The 16,392-nt window shown below is 32.5% G+C and overlaps 2 protein-coding genes across 5 annotated transcripts; one reads left to right on the forward strand and one right to left on the reverse strand.

The window, feature by feature from the left end:
* The first annotated feature begins 2,004 nt into the window (after window positions 1-2,004).
* On the forward strand, window positions 2,005-4,435 carry LOC132638803 (putative transcription factor bHLH041). The gene is made up of 3 exons (XM_060355570.1): window positions 2,005-2,676; window positions 3,192-3,551; window positions 4,170-4,435. The coding sequence occupies exons 1-3, from the start codon at window positions 2,068-2,070 to the stop codon at window positions 4,233-4,235; spliced, it is 1,035 nt and encodes a 344-aa protein (XP_060211553.1). The 5' UTR covers window positions 2,005-2,067; the 3' UTR covers window positions 4,236-4,435.
* Window positions 4,436-6,627: 2,192 nt separating this feature from the next.
* Window positions 6,628-15,282, reverse strand: LOC132636887 (nucleosome assembly protein 1;2-like). 4 transcript variants are annotated; one of them, XM_060353946.1, is made up of 13 exons: window positions 15,123-15,282; window positions 14,147-14,218; window positions 11,486-11,529; window positions 11,311-11,394; window positions 10,358-10,450; window positions 10,138-10,222; window positions 10,000-10,061; window positions 8,840-9,024; window positions 8,569-8,746; window positions 8,404-8,447; window positions 7,426-7,627; window positions 7,313-7,333; window positions 6,628-6,973 (listed from the first exon to the last, which is right to left on the reverse strand). In XM_060353946.1, exons 1-13 carry the CDS (start codon window positions 15,166-15,168, stop codon window positions 6,905-6,907), a joined length of 1,185 nt encoding a protein of 394 aa, XP_060209929.1. In that variant the 5' UTR covers window positions 15,169-15,282; the 3' UTR covers window positions 6,628-6,904. The 4 variants fall into 4 exon arrangements, with proteins under 4 accessions (XP_060209929.1, XP_060209928.1, XP_060209931.1 ...); XM_060353945.1 differs by having other exon boundaries at window positions 11,311-11,406; window positions 15,123-15,281; XM_060353948.1 differs by lacking the exon at window positions 14,147-14,218 and having other exon boundaries at window positions 15,123-15,277.
* Between the last annotated feature and the right edge of the window lie 1,110 nt (window positions 15,283-16,392).

The raw sequence follows: 16,392 nt of genomic DNA on the forward strand, positions 1-16,392 counted from the left end.
ACGGATTAGCGACAATAGTTTTCGTCGCTAATTTACTAAAACGACGAAATGAAATATGAAATTAGTCACGGAATTCATAACAATAGCAACAAAATAATCCGTTGCTATAATGTGGAACGGATTTCATACGTCGCTACTCTGTCGCTAAGTTTGCTACGGATTTCATTTTTCCGTCGCTAATAGGTTAGCAACGCGCAAAATCGCAACAGACGACATTCCGTCGCTAATCCGTCGCAACACATGTTTAGCAACAGATATATGCTGATTAGTGACGGAATACGTCCGTCACTAAACGCTGTTTTTTTAGTAGTGAAATAGTTGGGGACCGTTTGGCAACGGCCATTTTTGCAAATGGACCGTTGCCCAACGGTCTAATTTGGGCCCAAAGCCGCAACGGCTACAAAGTTAAAAAAAAAAAAAATCACCGGTTAACCGGTTCCGGTTCCGGTTCCGATTTTACCGGTTTAATCGGTTCCGGTTTCAAAAAAATTGAAACCGGACCGGTACAAAATAATCGGTTAACCGGTTCCGGTTTTACCGGTCCGGTTACCGGTTTTAACCGGTAAAACCGGACCTGTTGACGGGCTTAGGTAGATGCAAAATTTGCAATAATGGGTTGATTTGTTCAATATAGACAATACGAAAAGGAACCACCTAACAACATTTTCCTAACATACTGTATATTTTATCGACTTTGAGGCGGTTTGTTCTTTTGTTTCATTTTCCTTAGTTATCAGTAATGCATGTCTGATTTCATAGTTTTTTAATGTCTCTGGATGGCATCTACCAATGAGACAATGGTGTTGTCTATAGGCTTTCTGAAGATTACTATAGGCGTTAATTGATTCTTATACGTAATAATGTGGAAGTGATTAATCAAATTGTGCTAGAAATGTATATTTACAAGCAACAATTTTGTTAGAGAATTAATTATTCGAAATCAAGCTGGTTAATCACTTCAGCCATGTTCCAGGCTGCAGTTGGCATATTAATTTATACACTAACAATGTAATTGTAGTTTAACTTCTTGTAGCATATAATTAGCCTAATTTTTCAAGTTACAACTCCCACTTTTTTTATTGACAGTTACCCATAGTTTCTTTTTAGGTGATCTGATAACATAAAAAATAAAAAAAAAATTATATTGTCAATATATTAATGTTAAACTCACGATAAAAAGAAAACCACATTTTGTTATGCTTTTCGCTGATGTCTAGCCTAACTTCTTGTTTCTGTTTGATGGTTACTATAGGAAGCTGGAATTCATCTATGTTGTGCACAGAAGAACTTGAAATTGGATTGTCTTTTGCCCTCAAGCATGACCATAATAGCAGAGTTGCATTTAAGTTATATACATTGTTGTAAATAATGTTTTTACACTATCCATGAATTTTAATCTGTTATCAGATTACCAATGAATGTTTTTCAAAAGTTTACTTGTATTTGTTGGGATCAAAATAACATGCCGTCATGTGAAAGCTAACAATTGCAAAACTTGAACGATGATAAATCAGACAATAAAGAAAATATACTAAAAAGTATAATGTTATAATATGATTTGGTCAAGTAACCTACATATTAAAAAACTAATATAAAAAGAAAATATTAAAATTATGAGAGAATAATCTCCCCCTAAACCAGACCCTTTAGTGACTACATTATGGATGTTATTGTGCGTTTTTTGCGTGAGAGGGATTCCTCAATTTATAGACGTCTAAAACCTTTTTCTCCACGAAAAAGATATATATGGTAAATCCTTTTTCACCGAGAAAACATTTTTGATTTAAAGACAATTATGATCAAATTCAAATGAGGTAGGAAATTCAGGGCAAAGCTTAACAATATTTACCTAATAAGTAATCTCATTGTGTAAACAAAATTTACCGTCGGTACATAGAACTTAAACATTAATACTATTACTTAATAGTCTTTTAGGGCTTTAACAAATATCCATTCAACTACGAAGTCTACTATATTAGTCAACTGAAAAAAAGCAATTCTTTATTTCTTGAGTTCCTAATATAAGAAATCCCATTTGTAAATCAATAGATTAACTTAGAAACAGAGATGAACAACTTCTTTCCTGAAAATGTTCCAAAACAAACAACAACAAGAGGATTTCCTCAACCAATGTCAACTGATCAAAATTTGCACTCATCTTCTTCATCATCAAGTGAATATTCATCCCTTATTTTCAATACTGCAAACACATGTTATGTAACAGAGCAACAAGAAACAGAAGAAATTCAAACTTTAACTCAATTCCAAGGCCTACAACTCCCAAAAATCAAAGGCGAAGACGATGCAATAAAAAGAGCATATCTTGCTGTCATATCATCGTCGCCTTCCTCTTCTTCTTCTTCGTCTCGTGCACAAATTCAAGAGAATTTTACACAAGATCATCTATTAGCAACACGAAAAGTGAGTGCATTCAGTAGGTTTAAATCATCTTTAGGCCTTAATGCCTCAATAGCTACAAGAAATTGTAGACATAACATGTTGAAGAGATCCATGATATTTTTCAAGAACTTATATCTGATGAAGAGGCAAGAAGGGATTCAGGTGAATCCCCCGACTAGGACACAGGTTCATCACATGATCTCAGAGAGAAGAAGACGCGAAAAGATTAACGAGAACTTTCAGCAGCTGAGATCTTTGCTCCCTCCTGGAACTAAGGTATGGTTTTGGTGAAAGTATATATAAATAGTATTAATCGTTGAATTGTGTGTAACTATTCTCTAGCCTACTGATCTCATTGGTCGTATAACTAGAAGGTGTCATATCGGATGTGAATAATCACCACGACAAGGCTGATCCCTCTTTTAGTAGACTCGGCTATATGCATATACATCAATCATACACTCACTCTGATGTACGGACTTTGATTCTTGAAAAAGTCAAGCACATGAAAAGAAGAGAATTGAACTCACGAACTGTACGATCATCTCATCTAAAAACTTAAGTTATTAGAGAAAACACATGTTTATCTACTTAACTATATTTTGATGAATCCACTTACATAAAGACATGATTCTTTTTCATGAGCCACACACATGAAAAGTAGAGAATTGAACTCATGACTTATGTCTGCTCTAGAAACATGTTGAATTGTGTGACATTCTCGTCTAAAAGCTTAAGTTATGAGATAGAACACGCGTTTATTTACTTAATTATATCTTTTAACACTGCAGAAGGACAAAGTATCAGTTCTTGCTAGTGCAACAGAATACTTAAGTTCATTGAAAGATCAAGTGGAAGAACAATGTAAAAGGAATGAAATGTTGGAAGCACAACTTTTAACTGAGAAAGAAGCCTATGAGTTTCAACAACATGGAAATGGAAGAGTAGCTGTTTACATAACAAATATAGAAGCAAGACTTGTGGACTTGCAAGTTATAGTAAGAGGAAAATGCAGCATGTTGGATTTGGTTATTGATTTGCTGGAATTCTTGAAAATGGCTAATAATGTAAGCTTAGTGTCAGTAGAAGCAAACACTAAGATGGTTCATTCATGTCCAGTTACTTCCATAACCTTAAGACTGAGAATCCAGGTATATTATGTTTTTCAATCATCTTAATTATTAGCACAAAGATTTAAGTGGTATACACTGATAATATCTTCTTCTTTTTTTAACATAAGCAATGAATTTTGACATGTAATAGTAGGTCAGATACCATTTTATCAATGCAAGTAGCACATTTTATCATATAAATTTGATTACCTTTATTTGCGATATAATTATGTAAAATATTTTTCTTGTTAGTGTAAAGAAATTAATCTCCTCATTCAAATATGATGCATATAGATGGAGTGCAACTAATCTTAACTATTTTGTAGTAATGATTAACTTGTATAGTAAGCTAGTTACCTTTTATATCAATATATTACCAATTAATACTTATCGTACAAATTTATCTATAATTATCTTTAAATTGATATAATTTTGTAAATATTTTTACAGCATCAGTGCATAAAATTTAAACTTGATCTTCACAAAATAGTTAGTAGGCACATATGAAGGCTTATATGAACTTTCTTTTTCATTGCAGGATCAACTTTTTGTCCATTTTTTAATTCACTATTTGGCCTAAAGAATTGCTTAATTTGTTTCTACTGCCAGCGCCTTTATTTATTTATTTATTATTTTTGTGGTTTTCTCTTGCTATAGGGAGATGAATGGTACGAGTCTGCTTTCCTGGAATCAGCAAAAAGAGTTGTTGGAGACATGACATAACTTTTTATAGTTTCATAAAAGTTTCACAACAATGTTAGACAGAGTAAAGGCGAATTTAGAACCTTTAGTCCGTAAATCAAAACGAATATTGTCAATCCTAGCTATTATATGTATATACAATTCAAATAAAAGCAATGGATTTAGTTGAACTCACAAAAACATCTTAAATCCGTCTCTATCACGTAGTCGTTGAGATGACATAGGCCATTGATAATTGTAGAATTACAATTTCTGTTTCTAGTGGTAACATTTACATAAGTTTTGATTTATTCATGTGTTGCCGTTCTTGACTAAAAAGCAAACTTGTGGACCAAAATAACAGTATTATATTGCATGATCTAACGTCAAGATCAAATTAAATTAATTTATTTTGATCTTATATCTTCAAATACTTAATCCACCCTTATTCATGTAGGGGTATTTGGTTGGGAAACAAATTATACTTAGATTATAATAAAAGGATTAAATAATAACGGGATTATTTGGTGGATGAATTTTTATTGATAAATATTTGCTTTATTGAACTAAATATAAAATGTGCTAGGTTTAAACTGGATAAATTAAGATAAACTTTTATTTTTAATTTAAACCTTATCTTCAGTTAAAAACTTTGAGAGAAGAGCCTAAGAGAAAAAAAGATAAATATACTTTCCTATCTTTAAGTTTAAATTAAAGTCATCCTTGTGGCTTGTTCTTCTAATGAATCATTAATAGTCCTCCTCCATCTTTACAAATATTGATGCACTTTTGGTTGTCTCTCAAACTTCATTATCTTTTTTAATGTTGAGAGGGTACAGAACTTTTTTCCAAGGCAAAATCCTTGCAATGTCATTTGTCTACAATAATTGGTATGTAATTTAGAGGTGTAGGAAACATATTATACACCTCTTTAAAATTTTATTAAATTTTAAGACGGCCCCACAGAAGGAAAAAAACAAAAAGAAGACAAATTCTAATCGAATAAAACTGTGAAAGAAACAGTTTATGCAACATTAAACTGTTGATTTGACTTAAATCTTCTTAAATAATTCAGCAACCATGACTTCAATCTATGCGACCATGATAATTAATTCTATTAATTTGAAGCATCCAATGTTGTTACGTATTTTCAGTTCTTTTGTTTTTTCTTCATGGAATTCAAAGAAGTAGAGACGACGGTTTTGACTGATATAAAAATTAATTAAATACTCTATGTCTATCGATCACCTTTACTCTACCTAATGTCTGTGGATGAAGCAAGTAAACCATGATAAATTGAGGCAATTTTAATTTGATTAAGTGCAAGTGCGGAAATAATTTACAACCTTACAGAAAAGCAAATAAAAGAAAAAGAAGCGCAAACAATTTTACAAAATTTCTGCATACGCCACAATTAGAAAATAATTTAAACAAAACTAATTAAAAGAATAGTTTAAATTTGTTTAAGAAAATAAAATGCTTTAAAAGAAAATTTGTCCTTCAATGAAAGGATGTATTCTTTCATTATTTTGTAATCATCCCAGTAGTACATGACTACAAATGGTCTTGTTTCAGATTTCACCTTCTCTTCCTAACATTAACTTTCATATTTGCAAAAAGTTCCTTCCTTCTCTTTCATGACTACAAATGGTCTTGTTTCAGATCAAATCAATGGTTTTTGCTTTTCTAAAATAGTTCTCCACTGTTTGCATTGTATAGAAACTTAAAGCTCTGTCATATATCCACTAAAGATTTTTGCATTAATCTCATAAAAAGATGGAGCACATATAGCTTTTTAAGAAAATATTTTGAACATGTTTCAAACCTTCATCCGTTGTGCTTTCTGTTCATACTTTCCAACCACCACAAGCCTTAACAATAACAAGAAAAAATAGGAGGCAAGGGTGGAGCCAGGGACGCAATAAATCCCCTTCGCCAAAAGATTACCCTGTATATACTAGATCAAAGTTATTTTTTATGTGCGTATTTTTTTGATCAAGCATCTTCTTTTTGTATATATATAATAGATGTCCAATCCTGTCACTTTTTCTCCTAGTAAAAATTCAAACTTCGCCGCCGAGGGGATGGTTCAGAGAAGCTTGCATGCATACCAGAAACATTGTCACTATTTAGATGAAGTAACCATAGAAGAAGAACATACTATATCCGGTTTCTGATAATGACAGCGTAAAAGTCTTTTAAAACAAATTATACTTATCTGAAAGATTGATGGAAGCTGATACTAGATGGATTGCCTAACTCTCTGCATGGCATCATTGAACAACAAGAGGTAAAGCACATGCCAAACTGTTTTGGCAGACCATATACAACTTTAAAAATGACTTGAATTTTCCGGATTTCTGAGACAGTAGCTAGAAAATGTTAAGAGACATAAGGAAAGAATGAAGGCATCTTACTTCGGATAACAGACAAATATCTTAAAACTAAAGCTATACTTCAGATTTCGGAATCACCAAACAGTTCAATAAGAGTACACAACAATATTCATCACACTTCCTATCTACTACCCCAAGAATATAAACGCGCAAACTGACAAAAGCGAAAGAATATAAACCAGAAAATATAGCAAAAATGACTAAAAGATTGTTCTAACATTACTGGAACAATAGCAAGCAAACAAAATTGCAGGATCTCTTCTCTGCCATCCATCTTTTCAAGACAAATATCACATAGCCAGCTCCAGCAAACGTCTACTGTTGCTTGCACTCTGGTGGCCTCTCACCAGCTGGACCATCTGCTCCAAGTACTCTACCACTCCTCTGCGACATAAATATAAACAACTCAGTATGTCTAGTTTTACAAGAGAGAAATGCTTCATACATCGACACTCAAACTATGGCATGTTTCAATTGAAAACACGTGATAAAGTTTTCCTAATAGACACTTCCGGTTCAAGTTATGACAATAGGAACTGAAAGTGTCTAATAAGGAACATTTTATCATGTGCTCAGGTTCTCAACTTAGACGAGCCATAGTTCGAGTATCTAAATAAAATTTACTTGCAAGCTTTAAGGGGTAAGGGGTTGTTGATGCATTAAGTCAGAGAGAGAGCATATGAAAGAACTTTCAAATGAGAAAAATGAGTCTGTCGTTCATACCTTGCGCGCAGCAGAAGACGACTGCAGTGTCGTTTAAAAAAAAGGGGGAAAAGGTTAGTATTCATGGCCAACTCGAAATATAAAATTTAGACACTAAACAAAGAACTAAGTACCTTTTTCTTGGTACTGCTATCCTCCTCATCCTCATCATCTTCATCGTCCTCATCATCCTCCTCGTCCTCATCATCTTCATCATCATCCTCTTCGTCATCATCGTCATTGTCGTCATCTTCCAAGTCAGCAAAATCATCTTCGGCAGCTTCCCCAGTGAACCAAGAAACCGCATGCGGAATAATCTTATCTCGAATAGTGGATCTGCATAGACAATCAGGATATGAATCTCAGCAACTAATGGGCAGATTGAAAATTGAGCAAATATAGATATCAGCATCATCTTCCTTTAGTAAATTTTTACATCTTCCTTCAGTAATTTATATTCTGGATGCTGCAATATTCACTTCAAATGGAAATTATAATCATGGTTAGGAGCGGCAAACGGTCAGGTCGGATTGCATATGGGCGGATCGAAAACGGGTTAAACAAAAATGGATAAAATATCCAACCCACCCATAGTTAACAAGGATTAAAATGAGTTAACTGACGGATAATATGGACATCCATGGTTTCATGAATCTAAAAGCCAAAACGAGCTTTTGGATTGGCTTGTTTTAAGTGCTCACTGGCTTTTAAGCTCCTCTACTTTTTGTAGTGTTTGGGAAAAGATAAAAAGTGCTTTTAAGCACTTACTTTTAGGCTTAAAAGTACAAAAATAAGCCAAAAGCCAAAAGCCAAAAGTTAGGTAGAACCAACTTGTGGCTTTTAGCTTATAAGCTATTTTTAAAAGCCAACCAAACACCCTCTTTGACTCACAAAAAGCAAGAACTCATAAAAAATAACAAACTAGCAAATGGCTATTGATAATATGGATATCCATACTATCCATCTGTATATCCATTTTTAGTGGATAATATGGATAATATCCATATCTGATCCATTTTTAAAGAGTCAGTTATCTGAAACATGTCTACTGGGGCGGATTGGATAATATCCTAATCATGCTCATGCAAATTGATATTTTCATATCAACTTACCCAATATCATAGTCTTGTTCCATCAGACTTTGAAGTTCTTCAGCCTGTCCAAGAAGTAGAGAGTAAATGTTATTCAAATTGAACCTCAAAAGAAAATAAAACACTAGCAGCATCTGCATCAATAACCTCAAGATACTTAACAAGCGAAGAAAATAAAATACTTACAGCATCTTCATCAATATCCTCTTCGTCCTCTGGAACTTGAGGTGGACTAAAGAAGTTGAAGAAACTTTCACATTGTTCTGTTTTAGTAATAGGCTTGGCATTCTTTGAGCCCTTCTTTGGCTTCTTCTTTAGAATCTTTTGTGTCAAACATTTTCCTGGATACCATTCTATCTCGGTCCTATAGATTGTCAACAGTTAGAAGCCATTTGAAAAAAAAAAGACTAATAAATCAAATCAAAAAACTTGGCTACAGATTAAATATGTCACATACCCTAAGGCCTTCTCAAGTATCGGTTCGTCTTCATCAATCATATGATATGTTTTAGTCAGCACAGTATTCTTGAAGTACGGATTGGTATCAAAGAAAAATTCAAGCTTAAATCCCTTAGGATTATCAATTCTGGTCCACTTTATATCCTTGAGAAATTTGAGTGCTCCTTCATCTCGCTCTGTGATCTGTAAATAAAAGAATTTGATCAGGTTAAGATAGGTGAACTTGCTAGATAAAAAAAATTAAGGGAAAAGGTAATATATTAATCACACATCTATCCTCTCTTATACTATGTGACAGAAATTACCCCCTCTGTTAAGAAAGTTATCAAATATGCGTACATTATACCCTCCCCATATCCAACTTGTGGATTACACTGGGTATGTTGTTGGTGTACGCATTAACCCTTGACCAATAACCCACATAACCAATACCAAATCCCTTATATTTACATATCCGAAAGAATATGTGATTTATATCCACTATGTAAAGATTTAATTTGTGTCCGTTAGTAGTGTTACATTTTTTTTAAATATTCAGCACATTTTGACTGATTTACACACTTAATTTCAGACAGAAAATTACCTACAAGTGGCCTTTTAGTTAATATATAAAACCCATACACTGTTATTGCTAGATAAATATTTAACTCATCCAAAAGTCGCAGCTTTACATCATAAATTAATACTATGGAACTGCAGCCTAAGTATTGCCACCAAAACATTACCATAAAAGCCAGCAATTAACTACCCATAATGCAATTAGAGACAACAAAGGGCATAAAAAGTAGTCTTATTAACAGTGGAATAAAGAAAAGCGTTATTCACAAAATGGTGAAAAAAAGACAAAGAAATGTGAGGACAGCGATGGAGCAGAGGGAATCCAAAATTAAGGTAGGAAAATGAAAAACAACATAGAATGCAAGTAAAACCTGGAATTGGTTAGGTGGCTAACTGGTTACAGGTCACTAATTAACAGGCAATCAAGTGAAATTGGGTAATCAAAAGGGGATTCCGTTAATTTGAGGGTGTATTTCAAATTTCTCTTTAACGGTGGAGGTAACTTTTGCCATAGTATAAAGGAGGATATATGTGAGAGGGATAAATTTGGCCGTTTTCCAAAAATTAGCAACATGAAGTACTTGATGATCAACAACTAACCTCCTCAGCTAGAACATCATTATTCTTCATTGCAGTGAACCAGAAATCAGGGACTCCTTTCTCTATCAAAAGCCAAATGTAGAGAACACTGATCACAAAAGAAACAAACATAAACCCAACTTGATATTTTTAACATACCCACTGCATCTTCTTCCTGGTCCGCTGCAGCTGCCTCAGTCACACTGCCATCAACTTCAACAACTCCATTCACAATATCAAATCTCTACATATGTTCAGTTTTTGCTTAACATTAATTCAAGATAAATGGTGTATATAATCAAGAGAAATTGACATAAATAGCTGCCACCAAAATAATAGCCAGCAAAAGCAAATGCAGCAGCAATGCGGCATCACAAACCTTAGTATATAAAGGCTGATACAACTTTTGGTATTTGGCTTCAAGCGCAGCTCTCTCCTCAAAAAATTTTGCCTCCAATTCGTCATGTTGAGACTGAATTTAAGAGAAAGAGAAAGAGAAGTCAACATTCAAGGTTGCACAGATAAACAATGAGATTAAACGACAAAGAACCTGTGAAAGAAAGACATAGGCAACTACCGAGATACTAAAATTTACTCAAAAAAGGTGAAGCTAATTTGAAAACTAGAAGACATAATATTTTGTGAATCAAAGAGATAATTTCCTAAATAACTCAAAATGACGTGACTACCCAACAATATATGTTCTGAATATAGAAGATACTTAAGACGCAAAATAATCACGTTAAGAGGCAAAAGTTATATTTCACTCACAACTCAAAGAACAAAGGGATATGCTGGTATATATAACATCACGATCAGAATCAGACAAATTGAAAAATGGACGGACAAAAATCTTGATAAAATACAAGATGTTCCATATTATCAACTTCTTCTGGAATACAAACGTAGTTTGACTTGTAATGACCTTTGTTTGGATACAGATGAACCATGAATCCGAAGTGTCCTATCCTATTAAGTTTAATTTTTAAAGAAGAAAAAGAAAACTTAAAAGATTCCTAAACGGCGGTGCCCATTCTGATTAGTAACTAACCATTCTAATTAAAAGGTTGTATTCGTTGGTAGCATTTACAATTTGGAACAGCCTTGAAAAGTTAAATGAATAACACATGGTACTGTAAAGAGGCCACAGATTGAAACGAAAAGTCAGTAGAATTTAACAGTGGCAAACTATGGAAGTCAATGGAATTTTCTAAATAGTAAGAGATAATAATGACACATAAATCCAACTAGATGGTATACAAATATCAGATGAATAGCCAAAAGATACCAATGACCATATACAAACAATAGTAGTGTATAGAATACACATGCCTGGATCTCTCTTAGAACTTCAACACGCTTTCTAACATTGGGCGTCAAATTTTCAAGCAAGTTTGTGTGCTTCCCAGTAAGGTCCTGAAGTTTATTCTGCAAAACAATCAAGAAAATCACTACTTAAATTAAACAAAACAACCACACAAACATGTAAACAAACAAACAAACTCACCTTGAGAACATTAACAAGGTCTGCTCTGTCCCCAGCATTTAGAGCTGCAAAATGGACTTAAATTAGAGAAAATCACATGCATAACACCAAAAAAATGAAAACCAACAAAAGACAAAAATCAATACTAAACAGTGTGTGCTTTTAAAGAACCAATTTTTACACACAAAAGTAATTATATGAAATGTTTTTTGGATAAAGTTTAACTATTGGTGTATTAAGGTTTGAACCCCATTAAAACTCTCTATCTTTTAAAGAAACCCACAACTTTTCAGTAGCAAACTTTCATAATACAGTAAAAACCCATTAAAAAACTCATCTTTTCAGGAAAACCTGAAATTTACACCAGCAAATATACATAAAACTAAATAAACAAAGTTTAATTCTTTGTGTATTAAGGGTTTGAACCCCATTAAAAGTTTCATCTTTTAGACAACGCCACAACTTTTCACTAGCAAAATACACATAAAAGTAAGCTATAAAGTCTTTTATAGATAAATTTTAACTCTTACCTCATTAAAAGCTTCTTCGTTTGAAGAAACCCACAAATTTTTTAATTGCAAATATACATAGTGCCGTAAAAACCAGTCAAAAATCTCATCTTTTCAAGAAACCCTGAAAATTTTACACTAGCAAATATACATAAAACTAAAAAAAAATAAAGTCTTAATTAAAGTTTAGCTTATAAGGTGTGTTGTGGATAGGTTTTAACACTTACCCACACCAAAAATCTCATCTTTTGAAGAAACCCACAAATTCACTCGCAAATTTAGATATTACAGTAAAAACCAGTCAAAAATCTCGTCTTTTCAAGAAACTCATAAATTTTACACCAGCAAATATACATAAAACTTTTTTAAAAAAAAGTCTTAATTGAAGTTTAGCTTATAAGGTGTTTTTTGGATAGGTTTTAACAATTACCCCTATCAAAAATCTTACCTCAAAATAAAAAAATAAAAAAACTACCCCGATTAAAAATCTCATCTTTTGAAGAACCCCTCAATATTTTCCTTGCATATGTACATATTACAATAAAAACAAGTCAAAAATCTCATCTTTTCAAGAAACCCTGAAAATTTTACACTAGCAAATATACATAAAACTAAAAAAATGAAGTCTTACTTAGAGCCCGTTTGGATTGGCTTATAAGTTGCTTATAAGCTGTTTTCAGTGTTTTTGAGTGTTTGGCTGGCCAGCTTAAAGTCATTTTGTGCTTAAAATAAGCTCAAAAAAATAATTGGGCCCATTTGACTTAGCTTATCTAAAGCAGCTTATAAGCTGAAAACAGCTTATAAGCCAAAAAAAAAAAAAATTAGACTACCCCAACTTATTTTTTTTAGCTTATAAGCTGCAAACAGCTTATAGGCATAAGCCCATCCAAACAGGCTCTTAGAGTTTAGCTTATAAGGTGTTTTGTGGATAGGTTTTAACACTTACCCCTATCAAAAATCTTATCTTTTGAAGAAACCCACTAATTGATTTACATAATACAGGAAAAACCACTCAAAAATCGCAACTTTTCAAGAAACCCTGAAAATTTAACACTTGCAAATATACATAAAAACTAAAAAGATAAAGTCCCATCAAAATTTTCTTCTTTTGAAGAACCCCACAAATTTTTACTTGCAAATTTACATAATACAGTCAAAAATCTCATCTTTTCAACAAACCCTGAAAATTTTACACTAGTAAATATACATAAAACTAAAGAGATACAAGTCTTCTGGGGGTAAAATTTAGTGGACAGGGCTTACCACTTACCCCATCAATATTTTCTTATTTAGAAGAAACCCACAAATTTTTACTTGCAAATTTACATATTACAGTAAAAAGCCATCAAAAATCTCATATTTTCAAGAATCTAATAAAATTTTACACTAGCAAATATACATAAAACTAAAAAAATTAAAGCTTAGCTTTCAAGGTGTTTTGTGGATAGGTTTTAACACTTACCCCTAGGGGTGTTCATGGTTCGGTTTAGGTCGGTTATTGATTAAAACCATAACCAAACCAATTTAGTCGGTTTTTAAATGTCTAAAACCATAACCAAACCAAATAAAATAATAACCACCGGTTTGGTTATTGTCGGTTTGGTTGGATTTTTTGGTTTATGACTAGCAGCCATGAGACTTATCAGTAAACATTAAAAAAGTTAAAAAAGACATGTCTTTTTTTTTAATTCAAACGATATCTTTTATTTATAGTTTAAGGTGGAACATACATCATAAAAACATTTTCACTATTAGTGATAGTGTCGTACTCAAGTTACCCAAAGTTGATAAACTACTACATATAAAGCTAAAAACTAACTAAGTAGTGGCTGCACCAATTTTGTCATCTTAATATACATACCTGGAAATAAAGTAGAGCATAGGAGCTTTTAGTTGTTGTTACAAATATACATATTAATTAAACATAAAGACTACCTAAAATTAAAATGAAAATATATGAAATAAAAAAACTTTGTGTAATGATCCCAAACTTTGGGGCAGTACTTGCATTTTGCCCTCAATTCTCCCATTTTATTAAAAAAACTTTCTGTAATGATCCCAAATTTCAGATGTTTTTCTATCATTATCCCCAAGGCTAGGGTCTCGACTACAAGGAGTTGTTCTTTTCTGCTTTTTAGGAGGATTATCCACGGAAGAAGTATTAGGACATTACCATGTGCTTGAGTTGCAGCAAATGCTGATGTTATCGAAGCATCTTCTATAGGAATCTCCAAATCTACAACCTCTGTCCTTTTCATATGAAAAATATTAGACGTTTAGGACCCATTCAGACAAGAAAAAAAGAAAGGTATAAATTCGAAAAAAGAAGAAGAAACAACCTAAAATCAAATGGCTGACAAAGAAAGGCTAAAAATTTAAGTTAAAGACATTAGACTCTAACGTGAGCTTCTGTTAGTAAGTTTACACTTAACACTTAAAAGAGTTAAAAGACTTAAAGACATGGGCTTGAACATATTCTTAAAAACACGGGCCTTAAACAATCATGTGAAATAAGTAGACCAGAAATCAAATTAATGATTAAAAGGGATAAAATATTTATAATTATTTATGAAAAACTAATATTATACATATAAATAATTATAAAATTTATGTATATAATTTATCGGTTTGGTTCGGTTATTTATTCGGTTATTTTTTAATATAACCATAACCAAACCAAATATTATCGGTTTTTAAAATTTAAAACCAAATCAAACCAAATGTCGGTTTTTTATTCGGTTTGGTTAAATTTTCGGTTTGATTTTGGTTTTAACCAAACCTGTGAACAACCCTACTTACCCCTATCAAAAATCTTATCTTTTCAAGAAACCCATAAATTTTACACTAGCAACTATACATAAAACTAAAAAAAATAGTTGAAGTCTTGATTAAAGTTTAATTTACAAGGTGTTTTCTGGATAGGTTTTAACACTTACCCCTATCAAAAATCTTACCTCAAAAAAAAAAAAATACCCCTATCAAAAATCTCATCTTTTGAAGAAACCCCACAATTTTTTGCTTGCATATGTACATATTACAGTAAAAAAGCATCAAAAATCTCATCTTTTCAAGAATCCTATAAAATTTTACACTAGCAAATATACATAAAAACTAAAAAGATAAATTCTTTAAATGGATAGAGGTTATACCAGCACTGAGATCAGCAACATTGAAGTTGTCTTTAGTGTTGCTCATTTTTTATGTAGTGGAGAAACTTGGAGAAGGCAAAGCAAAAACCCTAAAACAGAGATGAATAATAAGTGAAGAGATATATATAGAGAGAGAGAAAAGGGTTTTTGGTGCCTTTATTTCAATTTAAGTAAGGTTTGATACTTTCCCCCGTTTCTCTTAAGAGAAAACCTAGCAAGCTGTACTTTACTAGATATCCAACTGTCAGCAAGACAGTGTTTGGATGAGGGATTCTTGAAAGGCTTAAAAAGATTCGTTTAATTTGAAGAGTCGAGGTAAGTACGTGTTCATCCTTAATTAGATATGTTGACGCCCAATTTTGTCTCACCTTTTTTCAAAAAATATTTATTTGCGTTTCTAATATTTTTAAATAGCTTAAAAATAGTCATTTATACTTTGCCGCAATTTTAATTAGTTTTCTATTAATACCGCCGTTTATTATCCAATTATAGTCATTGCCTATTATTATTATTATTATTATTATTATTATTATTATTATTATTATTATTATTATTATCATTACCATTACTATTATGATTTACATTATGATCACTTTTAACATTTTCTATTCACCGTCTTATGCACACACGCATCGCATTTATTTTGTATAATTAAACAAAAGCATCTACTTACTATTAAACTTTTAAAATATTATCGCACGGCTATTATGATATCATATAATTTTATTTTTATCTGAGTACTAAATATATATACCTTTATATTAAGTAATTTTTAGCACGCGTTAATATATAGTTCATTAAAATGGGTCCTTCATTCAAATTTAGAAGCACATTCGTCCAATGACCCAGCCCATGTTTTTAAATTCATCAACCCGCGAATATTTTTCAGATCAGCCCAATCCGTATCCATATGAGACCAGCCCATTACCCCTTCAGTTGACCCGGCCCACTATTCGAACCGACCCGGCCCACACCTTTACATTTCACTACCTAAACCTAATGAATCAGATCCGCCTCCTCTTTTCCCTTTCCCTTCCTCTCTCTCTCTCTTTACCCGACGTGAATAGCAAATCCACAGAAGCTTTTTGTTCCTTCAGGCCATGCATGGCCATTTCGGGGAAAGGAAATTAATGCTCGTCCTTTCCCCGTCAGTTTTCAACCGTTGTAAGTTGTCTTCTTCCTTCTTTTTCTGTTTTCAATCTGAAGCCATTTTAATGATTTTCGTCCATTTGTGAGTTTGAATACTCACTCGTGATTGGTCGGTCTATTG

This window comes from Lycium barbarum, chromosome 4 (assembly GCF_019175385.1).
Source record: "Lycium barbarum isolate Lr01 chromosome 4, ASM1917538v2, whole genome shotgun sequence".
Lineage (NCBI taxonomy): Eukaryota > Viridiplantae > Streptophyta > Magnoliopsida > Solanales > Solanaceae > Lycium > Lycium barbarum.

Coding starts and splice junctions, on each gene's coding strand:
- LOC132638803 (XM_060355570.1), top strand. CDS start 2,068: ATGAACAACTTCTTTCCTGAAAATGTTCCAAAACAAACAACAACAAGA. Junction 2,677..3,191: donor TGCTCCCTCCTGGAACTAAG/GTATGGTTTTGG, acceptor TTAACACTGCAG/AAGGACAAAGTATCAGTTCT. Junction 3,552..4,169: donor CCTTAAGACTGAGAATCCAG/GTATATTATGTT, acceptor CTCTTGCTATAG/GGAGATGAATGGTACGAGTC.
- LOC132636887 (XM_060353945.1), bottom strand. CDS start 15,168: ATGAGCAACACTAAAGACAACTTCAATGTTGCTGATCTCAGTGCTG. Junction 7,334..7,425: donor ATAGCAGTACCAAGAAAAAG/GTACTTAGTTCT, acceptor ACGACACTGCAG/TCGTCTTCTGCTGCGCGCAA. Junction 6,974..7,312: donor CGTCTTCTGCTGCGCGCAAG/GTATGAACGACA, acceptor TTTATGTCGCAG/AGGAGTGGTAGAGTACTTGG.